The 12,213-nt window shown below is 39.1% G+C and overlaps 1 protein-coding gene across 1 annotated transcript; it reads right to left on the bottom strand.

Moving 5' to 3' along the window:
- Positions 1 to 9,379, bottom strand: gpr146 (G protein-coupled receptor 146). Its single transcript, XM_044099482.1, has 2 exons — positions 9,026 to 9,379; positions 1 to 2,687 (listed from the first exon to the last, which is right to left on the bottom strand). The coding sequence occupies exon 2, from the start codon at positions 2,644 to 2,646 to the stop codon at positions 1,645 to 1,647; it is 1,002 nt and encodes a 333-aa protein (XP_043955417.1). The 5' UTR covers positions 2,647 to 2,687; positions 9,026 to 9,379; the 3' UTR covers positions 1 to 1,644.
- Positions 9,380 to 12,213: the final 2,834 nt, after the last annotated feature.

Genomic DNA, 12,213 nt, shown 5'->3' with positions numbered 1-12,213 from the left:
GCAATTGTAACCTTTTTATTTAGCATTTTATAAGAGCTCAATAATATATACTCTTTTAAATAAATGGCAGACAAAAAAAAGCAAAGTAGCTTAAATGCATCTGAGCAGCATCCGACCCGCATAACAAACAGGTGTTCAATATACAAGTTTTTCCAAATTTTCTACATAGTTTTTTTTTCTCCTGTGATCCAGAGAATTTAAATGTTTCAACTGGCCAAAACCTCCAAACCGCTTGTGTTTGGTTACAAGCCTCTGCATGGACGTCACTGACACTATGTGAAGTTCTGCACACAGAATACCCGCAGAAGTGAAAGACAACTCAGAAAAAAAATAAAATAAAATCCAGAGACCGGGTTTTCTAGCTCAGGTTAATGCACTCAGTGGATCTGCTTATGACTAACGGGTAATAATGTTTCAGCAGAGAAGTAAGAGGTACGCCGGTTACGTTGAGCCCTGAATACAAGCTTCACTTCTATTTGTCAAGTGAGATTTTAAGGTGGTGAGGTGGTGTGAATAAAACTACAGTAGCAAATCTACTGAGGAGCTAGGCACATGTGAGAGTAAGCTCTCTGTGCCTGTGAAACTGAGTCAAAGAAAACGCATCTTCATTCCAGTACTCATAGCTGCAGGGTGGATCTGCCACTGGTAAACAGATTCGACAAATTCTAGAAGAAAAAAAATGGTTCTTTCCCTTAAAAAATGTGCAGATTAGGCAATATTATGATCAAGAATCCTGAACAGTAACATTAAACCGAACCAAGTCGCCTTCTAATTCGGGTGGATTTTTGCTTAGAGATGGCTATATTCACCGCTATAGCTACACTTTAGTATGAAGCACTAAGATACATAATCTAATAGAGATGCACCAATTAATTACCCAGAGATCAAAATAGTATCTTGATTGGCAGATCAAATACTAAAGAATAATTTTTTTTCCTAATACATTAAATGCATTAAAATGGAGAACTCCAAATATTTTTGAAGCATGATTCCATTTTTTTGATTTTTGATGCATTTTTTCTGTTTATTAAAAAAGACAAAGAAAGGTTAGTAACATTGATTTTGATCTATAGCTCTACCAAACCACCTCCAGAACATTTGTTATCGGCCAAGAAAAGCCCAACTGGTGCATCTCTATTATTTAATTTCTGGGTTTCTAGCTTATTGATTCGGCTTGTGTGAAATAAAAACTTTTATGCTTAATTAATTATGATTCACATGATGAAATGTAGGCAGTCGTGTATAAGCCAAACATCCACTATGGTATGCTGCTTGAAGACAGCTTTACAATTATACCTCGATGTTTGGGTTAAACTCTAACTTCACTGATATCAAATGATTGTACAAACTTTAACACCTTTGAACTACCAAAAGTCTCTTATCTCTGACCAAAAAAAAAAAAAAGCAGCAAATGTTTTTTTTTATTTCTGTGATTTGTTCCATCACTGCACAGAGAGAAGGATCAGATTAAGCTCTGGCAGGGGACAGGAAATTCCACAGTTAGCAATGACGCTCCACACACAGTTGAGATAGTTGAGGAAGCCCAGTCACACACTGGTTGTGCAGGGATGGTGCAGTGAGGAGAGGAGGGAGATAAGTGCTGGCTGGGCCAAGAGGTGGAAGAGGGGGGGGGTGAAAGGAGTTTCACGTCACCACTTGCTGCACAGCTGAGTGTTCATGAGGGCAGGACTGGTCCCTGCAATGCAGCCTCCTGAGCAGCCGCTGAAGCTTGCCGGAGAAGTTTTTGTTCATCTGTCTGTACATGAGTGGCATTGCAAAGCTGCTGGAGAACGCCAGCAGCTTTGACACGCACCTCATGAAGTTATAGGAAGGCAGGTAATGGCCATTGCTGATGTACTTTGGCGCACCGGTGATGGTGTGCACTAGGAGGGTCATGTAGTACGGGGTCCACAGGACAAACTGCACACACACCGATGCCAGCAGCAGCCGGTGTATAGATGGATCCAAGCGAGCCGAGTCCTGATCCAGAGGAGTGGACTCCTTCCTGATGCGCAAAATGAGCACGAAAGCGTAAAGAACGGCCACGGCCGGAACGGCATAGCCGATAAACATCATGATGGCGTCAGCCGCCTCCTTGTTTTGCATCTTGGAGCACTCGACCATCTTGGTGGAGATGTGGTTGCACACATAGAAGAGCAGCGAGGAGAAGCTGGTCAACACAGCGCCACCCCAAATGAAGCCACACACGTGCTTGGTGTTGTAAACACTGGACATGTATGTCCGCGGCAGCGCCCGCTCTATGTAGTAGTCCAGGCTGAGCAGCGTGGTGGAGTACATGATGACCAGGGACGAGATGTTGAAGAGGATGAGCAAAGTGATGTGGACCTCATCGTTGTACTCCCATGCATGCCACCGAGTGAACGTGGAGCTGAGGAGCTCCACAGGCGCCACCAGGTTGAGCACGAGTCCCGCGATGGCCATGTTGACGAAGTAGACATCCGGCATGGTCATGGAGACCTTATTGGAGAGGTTCACCGCAACCAGCAGGATGTTATAGCACAGCCCCAAGGGAAAGCAGACCACGAGGTAGATGATGGAAAGGATTGACAGGATGAGGCCCAAATCCTGTGAGAGCTGGAAGTCCACGATGGCGTCAGTCTCATTGTAAAGCATGCTGATCCACATCGCTGGGCTCCAACGCTGGCAAAGCACCCTCAACAGATCCACTGTAACAGAGAAACAAGTTAGGGTATGACAGTCACAACTCGAGGTCAACATTTAACTATGTTGCATTCATTCAACTGTTAACTCTTTGTTTTGCCTCAGTTATTTTTCTCTCCATACAAGCTACATCAGGTCTGGCATTCCATTTTGCCAAGAGCATCGGCAATAATGCTTCCATCAACCAAACGTTCTACCTCTCCTGCTATTAGCTTTCAACTTTCATGAATAGAAAAATAATCATACACCAGATCATCAACCGACCCCCAGATGGTGGTGACTGATGGCTGCTTTAACTGAGCAAGGTTCTGCTGGAGGTTTCTTCCTGCTAAAGGGGAGTTTTTCCTCTCCACTGTCGCAAAATGCATGCCCAGTACGAGGGATTACTGTAAAGTCAACGACAATGCATACGTTTGTCGATCCGTACTCATCCAGAAGGAGTGAATATTGCAAGTCAGTGACTCAACTTGCAATATTCAAGTACTTGACCATACTGTACTGATTGATGACTAGGATCAATTGGAACGTATGTAGGATTGAACGGAAATGATTTTTCTGTGCCTTCAGACAACGTTTGCTGTGAAACTAAATTTAATTTATAAGCGGAAAGATAAACAGAATGTAGCTGAGAGCTCAAGTTTTGTATTATTGATGTATTCATAAGACACATAAAACACATTGTTCTGTTTAGTGAAACACAGTCTTCTTTTTTTGCCACTTAATGAGCAGATTTCAGCTCGCTCTGTTATTGCGTTCTGTGCTGGCCAGAGGACCAGACACGGCCTTGACACAAAAGCACGTCAGCAGCGAGTCGGCTATTGTGCTCCGGGTAACGCTGTTAATTTCACTTCACTGCATCTGACTGGCTGAATACAAACGCCTCACAATATGTTTGTAGTTCAGCCTCCAAACCCACACCATCTCACCCTTACTGGGCAGAGCAAAAGAAGCCTTTGCTCTGATGGCAGAACACAAAACTGTATTTGTCTGACACCATGGCGAGCTTTTCCTGTCCTCCTCCGACTCTGAGTTTCGTCACATGTAGGAATGGCCTCGTTTCAGGTGGTTGAGGAGAACTGAGGTAAAAAGAAGAACACTTTACATATAGATTTGTTACTGCTGCTGCTCTCAAAGCTGAGCGCACTAATCTTCGATGTTCAGGTTCCTGCCAAGTTCACCCGGCTGGGAGTGTGTTGATGGCTGGATTTATAACAAGTGAAATGTGAGGCAGGCTAAGTTGAAGGGTCAGTGGATGAAAGAATTTTAGGCTGGGGTTCAGAGAAAGGTTAAAAACAAACTAAAAAAAGGAATGCACGTCAGACTGGGCTGCAGATTGGCAAAAAGCAATCATAATCCACCCTGGTGGTATTAAATAAATTTGTTAACAAGGTTAGGTCAAGGAAAATTAGATTTTACATTTCATAGAGAGCTCTTACAAGACATTGGCATCCTCTCAATTTCATTTCCATTGGTTTAAGTATGTTCACATTCCTTCAAAAAAAATTAATTTAAAAGTAAAAAAGCAGAATGTTTCTGAAATTGTGTTTTACAATAAAAATATAGGCAGTGACTTAGACAGAATTTTCATGAAACCTCTCCCTGGCACTAAGAGCAGCGAATGGAGGTTTGTTTTTAGGGCGATGAGTAACTATGCCAGTAAAAAGGAAAACATTCTTCCGTTCACTTACATAACACCACTACAGAGGGGCCGTTTTTGGCCTTCAGCCTCAGACACACATGAACACTACGGCCTACTCTCTGCTCTGTAATGAGCCTATGGAGGAGGCTAGAGCTCAGAGCTAAACTAGAGCCAGAGGGGGGGGGAGTGTAGAGTTACTCCTTACAAAAAAGAAAACCTCGTCACAGAAGCACTGGGTAGCCCTTTGGTAAACAGCAGCTAGGTGACTCACTGACTAAAACAGACACTGATAATAGTTCACATTTAGGAATGATCAAGGACCATAGATTACCTGCTATACCTTGAACATGTTCTATATTATCTCTGCCTCCTTCACCCCCTTCCATAACCTTTAATTACTTCAGGAGAAAATGACTTTAGGTGAAGTTGGTGCTTATTAAAGAGGGCCTGCTGCACCACAGCCTGCTGTCCTTATTCATTAGCACCTGCTTTATGCGGACATTTATGCTTCCCGCATCCCTTTCATTAACACATTGGCTCCCTTCAAACTGCTAATGATTATCTTTAAAAAGCTGCCTTTTTTTAGGCCCAACAGAAACTTCCCCATTAGTACTGAATTCTCTTAGCTAAACATCACAAGCGAGAAAATAAGCTTCCCATTTTCCAGGACAGCAAACGCAGTATGTAAAACAATTGCCTTATTATCTCTCACTAGTCTGAAGGCAATTTGCACACACAGAGAGGATGAGATGTCCTATGTAGCTTGTGGATGAAAGTTGGTCAAGGTTCTTTTCTCTAGTAAAGTAAGAAAAATGTAAAAGAAAAAAAAAAAAAGGAAGGAAGGAAGGAATATATTGTTTATGAGGCGATGTCACAACCAGACACAAACATCGAGCAGGAAATGGAAAAGCAACGTCTAAAGCAGTGGATTTATTGCTGCTAATGTTCAGTGTCATGGCAGCGTATTATGTTGGTTAACTACAAAAAACATACCTAATAAATAAATGACATCAGGAGGACGTTTATTTATTTATTATTTATGCTGCTTAACAACCGTAACTAAGATCAGATGATATATTTTTGAATAATTTAGCCACAATGTTTTTTCATGAATAGTCTTAATTAGATATACTGCTTCAGACACAAAATGGCAATCCCAATATACTCCCATTTTGCACTTAATCAAAGGCAAAACGGGAGTACAAGTACATACTTCTACCTCATGTGCTTAAAATATGGCATGAGTGTATTTTTTATTATAGTTAAATGTCTTCAGGAATTTTGGTGACTAAAAGCCTAAAACTCCACTTTAATCCTCCAAGAAAACGAGTGGATGAATGTTACTGTTTGAAATCTTTATATTACACTGAGTTCCTATATGCATTTTGGTTCTGATAAATTTTTTTGCCAGATTATAAAATATCACAGATGATCTTTGATTAAACAAGACTAGACTATTAGCTTATAATAGAAACTGTTTGCTGTGAAAGTGGTTATAAATATGCTGCTACAAATGAACTCATGACACTTGAGTTAATTTGAGTTAATATGAATTATATGAAAATGTCCCATATGAAAGTACCAAACTGGTCGAAAAAGGGGTGAAATGACCGGCAGCCAATGGTTTGACACCAATTTAATGCTATCATTTTGAACCCACAAGTTACTTTGCCTGAGTCGAAGCATCTCTCCTACTTTGTACCTCTATTTCATACCGAAACATTGTCATTGCGTCCTTTTATACCTCAGGTAAAATTTTAGGTGGGAGCAGGCACAATTTTGTTTAAGAGAAATTTTGGTCTGGAGTGACCAAAATGGAAAAGATGAGATTGCCAAATGACCGGTGCCCATCACCATTTTTGTCCATAGTTACCTTAATTGTAACATGTCAAAGGCTACAGCAGCCGAAGCCACTACTGTCTTCACAAAAGTAAACTGAGGCTACAATTCACAAAACCTTAACACATTTGGAAAATAACAGATTGGAAAAAACCTTTGCTTCGTCTGAGGAGTCTCAAGTTAAATTTGGCCTAAACAAAGCTTATTGCCATCCTGCCTTTTGTTAACAATTCAGGCAGTTGTTGGTGGTGTAGTGGTTTGGGGGATATTTTGTTGGTAAACTCTGGGCTCTTTAGAACAGAACATCCTTTAAAATTCTCAGGCAATTCACCTGAGTTTTGTAACTAACCATCATCATCCCTTTAATGACCACAGTGTACTAATCTTCTGATTGATTTTAAGACCAGCATTTTATGGTAAACAACCATATAAAATTATCAAACAGAGCACCTTTGAGATGAGGTATAGTGGCAGATTCACTTCATGAATGTGAAACAAGGTAGATTGTATGAAATATCTCTTATTTGATTCCAAGCATACATCAACAAAGTCAGGACAAACAATCCTATATTCCATTATAAGTGCATGTAGAACACATTTTTGTGGCCAATCTACAAGATAGATCAGACAAAATGGAAAATAATATTAAAAACTGCATAATTTTATAGGCCTTTTTAAATATAGCTCAATAGAGGTTTCCTGGTCTGACTTTTTAAATATTTTCTTTCCAAGCTATATCTACCAGGGTGTTGTCACAGTCATTGCACTTCAGCTATGCACATTTTGCCAGCAGCCCATGATAATGAGAGCTCTAGTTTTCCACTCAGCTGGGGGGAAAACAAGCGAGGTGCAAGTTCACGCTGTATGAGCAGTGTCTGCTTTAATTTGGTGTCATGAGAATCCTTCCTATCCAAACCTATTCTGGAGTCTGGAGCTGGGGTGACGTTTCTGGGGTTGAGGAAAGGCCATGGAGACAAGATGAACCACAACAAGCACTAGATTCAGATGCTGTCACAACAAAAATACAGACTTTTCAACCATATTTCTATAACTAATGGCATATGCACATTATGTTTCATTGTGAATACATATTTTAAATAACCTTTCCTGCTGTTGAATTAGATTAGTATTTTTTTTTCAAAGTAGTATTACTATATAGCTTACTATATTGGACAATATGTGTATACCTGAGTTTTTTACTTGATGCTTCCAGCATTAAAACAACCCAAAACAAAGGCATCTGCTGAGAAGTTTCCATCCAACCCAAATCAGACATGAATCTGACTTGGATTAGCTTCATCTGAACTTTGTAAACAAATCCATGTCAAAATTATTTAAACTAAGTACTCCCAGAGGGAAAGGCCGTGTTTCAGCATGCGCCGGACCCACCAAAACACGATCAGTGACGCCCGCATGCCTGACGTCTCGGCATTCTGAAGCCAGAACCGGGCAAGTTGATGAGAGCAGTGTGACATACTCAGCCCGCACCCCTCGTGTATGCTTACAGGAACTTGCAGCCTATTCACAGAAAGTGCTGGATGATGTCACGTGATTTCCTACTTGTGCCTGCAGAAGAGCAGTCAAAGCACCAAAGCCCAAAACAGCCAGATCATAAGATAACATGACCTGGTGTTAGAGACAGTAAGAAACTATGAATTTGTGACTTGAAAGAAGAGCTCAAGACATCTTGTGTCTTCTTCTAATTCACCACTTAGCAACAGACTTTGTTTTAAAGCTATAGATATTCATCAATCATTAACTTGCCGGTTAGTCCACACCTACAAAAATGCTGAACTTGAGCAAGTCATTGCTTTGTTTCTATCAAGCACAGAGTGCTGAGCAGCATCAGGCTGTAATTTGCAGAGGGAAAGTTTGCCTTATCAGGAACTAATTGCTTCTGGTCAGAAACAGATAACAATCAGCCTCCCCTGTGTGCTTTCTGGCAATGTGTTTGACAGTGACGGGCATCAGTGGAGTGAGAGTTCAATGGTCAGCACAAAGCAGGCTTACTGCCTCTAAATTGGGCCCCTTACACGCCTATGTCCCATTTGGTCAAGTGCATGAAATTGACAAGTGCAAAGCCTTATTTTTAAGGACTATTTAATGTCATTTAATTCAGAACAAGTTGTATTCTAAAGAAAATAATTCAATACTGTAAACCTTATTATCATTCAGTTCATGCCTTATTTGTTTTCTTAATTTCAATCTGAAAACCAAAACTTTCCCGACTATTAATTATGTATTATTTTTGTATGTCTTTGTTAAAGTTCACTTATTAATAAAGGGTTCTCATTGCACTATTTCAAAAAATTTGAAAGAGGACAAAATTTTCCTTCAATGTGATTCAGAGATATAGAAGTTTCACTGGTATCTCAAGGCTGTTTTCATTTTGTGGCCCTCTACAAACTGCTTATGGCTAACTGAACATACAATGACATTTAGGTCCCAATGGTATATGCTATTTGAACAAGAGATGGGGTAGTATCCCTATAAACAACATCTTCATTGGTAGTGGAGGAGTGTTTTACCGCACTTGAGACCTAACCTCTTAGGAAACATCCCCAGGTGTTGTTTTCTGAATGCAAACGCGTCGTTTAAACTGCGAAGTATCTACAAACAAACTAACCTATAATAATTTTGGCGTAAAACAAGTTACCACCCTATGTTACGCTAATTAAATAATCAGATGACTGTCACTAGTTTACCTTTATCGTTCCATCTAGATGCAGACATTAATAAAGCGGCTCCCCCCCCCCCCCCCCATGTCTATCATTTATTCGCGGGTTAAATTCACCTAAATTTACTTTAAGACAACATTTATCAAATTCCTTCTGTATTAAACGACAGAAAAAGAGGATAACTTACCACAAGCGTATGGGTTTGGATCGGTGACAAACCTAGGGAGGCATTGGATTCGGATGTAACATTTCCACTGGCATGTCTCGGTTGCTTCATTTGAAAACAAACGGACGAATTAAAAGTATCCCCTTGTCCTCCGCGATAATATAAATGATAACTTCAGGGCGAGCAAGAGCTGCTTCACCCAATTTTTGATAAGTCCCCCCTCATTTATCAACTTTTTGTACGAGGCTTTCGGTCAAAAAAGGGGGCCGACCGTTAGAGACTTTACTACGGCTGTAGAGTTGCTGCTGGTGCTGAGTCCTACAGTGTATACACACACACAGACCCCTCCCCCAACTGTCTGCTCCCGTCGTTCTCTGTCGCCGCTGCTCAGCGGCTGTTCTCTACTCTGATTGGACAGAGCCCACAGGGGGCGGGTTTGCGTGAACACACGAGTGCACATACAAATTTGAAACATCTTTAAGAATGAACACTACACAATAAACAAAGACGTACAGTGTTTCATAAACAATTAGCACAGCAGTTGGTAAGTCATACCCCCACTTTGGCTTGTAGATTATAGACCATATCTTATGTTATGCAACTATAGAAAAAATTACTGGTCACGCACATTAGTTGTCAGATGTTGTGTAGGCCTTTCATTGCAAAAGTATAGTGAATCCATGTTTTATGCACATAGAGAACTAGTGGTGTACTGTAATTTTGTTATTGTCTGCCTTAAGGGTAGTTGATCATTTTTAAAGTGGGGTTCTACAGAAAAGCTCCTAGAAGTTATTTACTTCTTGGTTGTCCTGTAACAAACCTAAAATGATTGTCAACATTTGCAAAAATGTTTAATCTTATTTCTTACACATACATACTTTAGATATGCATATTGACTTGGAATGCCAATTTTACCCAGAATTAATATTTTCTCAAGGTTTATGCAAATTCTAATTTATGAAACTTAATAAACTTATGTTCAAGGCAGTTGCATGCTTTCTTATTAGCCAAGTCTTTTAAACAAAAGCAAAGTGTTGAAAAAAACTGAAAATAATAATAAAAAAGGTCAATTTTATTTTGTTGATATTTATCCCTCCATCCTTTTCTGTTATGGAGTTACTCTAACCAAAAATGCTTTACCTATTACCTTAGCACAGTGTTTCCCAATTATTTTCTGTCATGCCCCCCCTATCCCCCTACGGATCCTAATTTTTTGTTGCTACTTCTACTGGCTTGAACAGGCAGTTTGTTGATTAGTTTGAACACTGCTGCCACCAAGTGACCGGAGGCTTGTTTATCAGCTAACATGAATAAAGACAATTATAAAGTCGTGCTTCTCACGACCCCCCTGAGACTTCGCCACACCCTCCGGGGGAAACACGCCCCACTATTTGAGAAGCACTGCCTTAACAACAGCAACATTATATGTAAGTAATGATGGGTTTCTGATTTAAGGGTTGATTAAAAAACGTCTTGCATAAATCGTCATATTGTTTTGGTCTTGGCCCTTTTTTATAACCTTTAATTCTGATTTTACTTTGGATGTCCAATTCAAGACTGTGGTTTGTTCCTGTTTTTATCGTCTGACGAATATTGCCAAACTCAGCTCCACTGTCTCACATCCTGAACCGGAAATAATTATTCATGCTTTGGTTTAATCACATTTGAATTATTACGATGCACTACACACATGTTTTAGCAAAACCTCCCTCAAATGGTTGCAAGTTGTTCAAAACATTGTTGTCAGCCCTCAGACAAAAATCCCACATGACTCCAATCATAATGCAACTACACTGGCTTCTGGTTTATTTTAGAGTACATATTGGAGCAGTATTTTTATAGCATAAACTTATACGATTGTTATTCAAAGTTGATTTTAATTAGGTTTTTCCTTCTTGTTTCAATGAACCCAAATGACCAACAGAAGTATTAGTTAAAGTACACCAACATTGCTTTGAGTTTATTGTGTTGTGCTAGAAGAAGAGAAAATACTGTGTTCTTTATCCCAACACTGATACAAAGATAGATAATTGTTTACTAAAAAAGAAACGTGGCTGCAGACAAACATGTGAATTGTTTAACAAATGAGCTTATAAGAACACTGCCATGCTGTATTAATGTCTTCTTTGAAAGAATGAAATTGATTCTTAGGGGCAATATAATTTTTGCATTTTGCATTAATTTAAAACCAAAGGTCAAGCTTCTGGAAAAACAAATATCTATCTCACACCTAGAATGATTCCAAAACAAAACAAACCAAATCTTCAATTCTCAAAGTTATGAAAAAAATATTGTGTTGTGTTTAATTACTCATAAGTGGAGTAAGGTTTTCTACTCCTCTACTTATCGGTTTAATGAAAATAACTACAATTTTATAAACAGTCTATAAAAACGATGAAACACGTATAGGTGCTACTTTGTTAAATGAATCCGTTAACACAGAAGAAGTAAGAAGCTTAAGGATTATGATGTAAATTCTTTGCTGCAGCAGCACCTCAAACAAACCTGACATAGAAAACCATGTTGCACGGCAAGTTGGTTTTCGTCATGCCTTTCTCCTCCTTACAGAAGTTAATTACACCATAGACTACCCAGATGAAAGATGACATACCCAGCTGAAAATCCCCTTGTTTGTGTTGCTATAGATACCAAAAGTTTACGATCGACAATGGAAATCATAAAAATGCATTATAGTAAAAAAAATACTATAAAAAAATAGAGAAGCACCTCATCGTTTTTATTGCTCCTAACGAGTTATATGTAATAAGTACATGCTCTGTTAAAATTTATTGCAGGTGTAACTAAAACCTGTAAAATAATTAGATATCTGGGTGTAACCAGGTGGTCTGCTGAAAGTGATATGAACTTTTTTTGACATGAGGTCTTAATTACTATCTCACTGTGTAAAGGTGTAGCTTTCTGCTCTTTGCATTAATCATAGTATAAATACAACAAAACTCTGAAGTGCATGGCTGAATAAGTCACTAATTAAACCCCACAAATTAAAAGGAAAGAAAGTAAATATTTTAATAAACTCTGAGAAAATATTTTCTTCTTTTAACTTCTTCACAAATAATGCAGCAGTATACGGTGGACAATTAATAAAATTAAATCAAACAACAAAAACAAAAAAGCATTGTCTAGTTTATTCTGAAATTCAGTTAAAAAAAACTAATTGAATTTTAGAGCTATATAATATGATTATGTAT

Source organism: Gambusia affinis, linkage group LG19 (genome assembly GCF_019740435.1).
Source record: "Gambusia affinis linkage group LG19, SWU_Gaff_1.0, whole genome shotgun sequence".
Classification (NCBI taxonomy): Eukaryota; Metazoa; Chordata; class Actinopteri; order Cyprinodontiformes; family Poeciliidae; genus Gambusia; species Gambusia affinis.
Note: the sequence above shows the minus strand (reverse complement) of the source record. Positions and strands in the feature narration are given on the sequence as shown.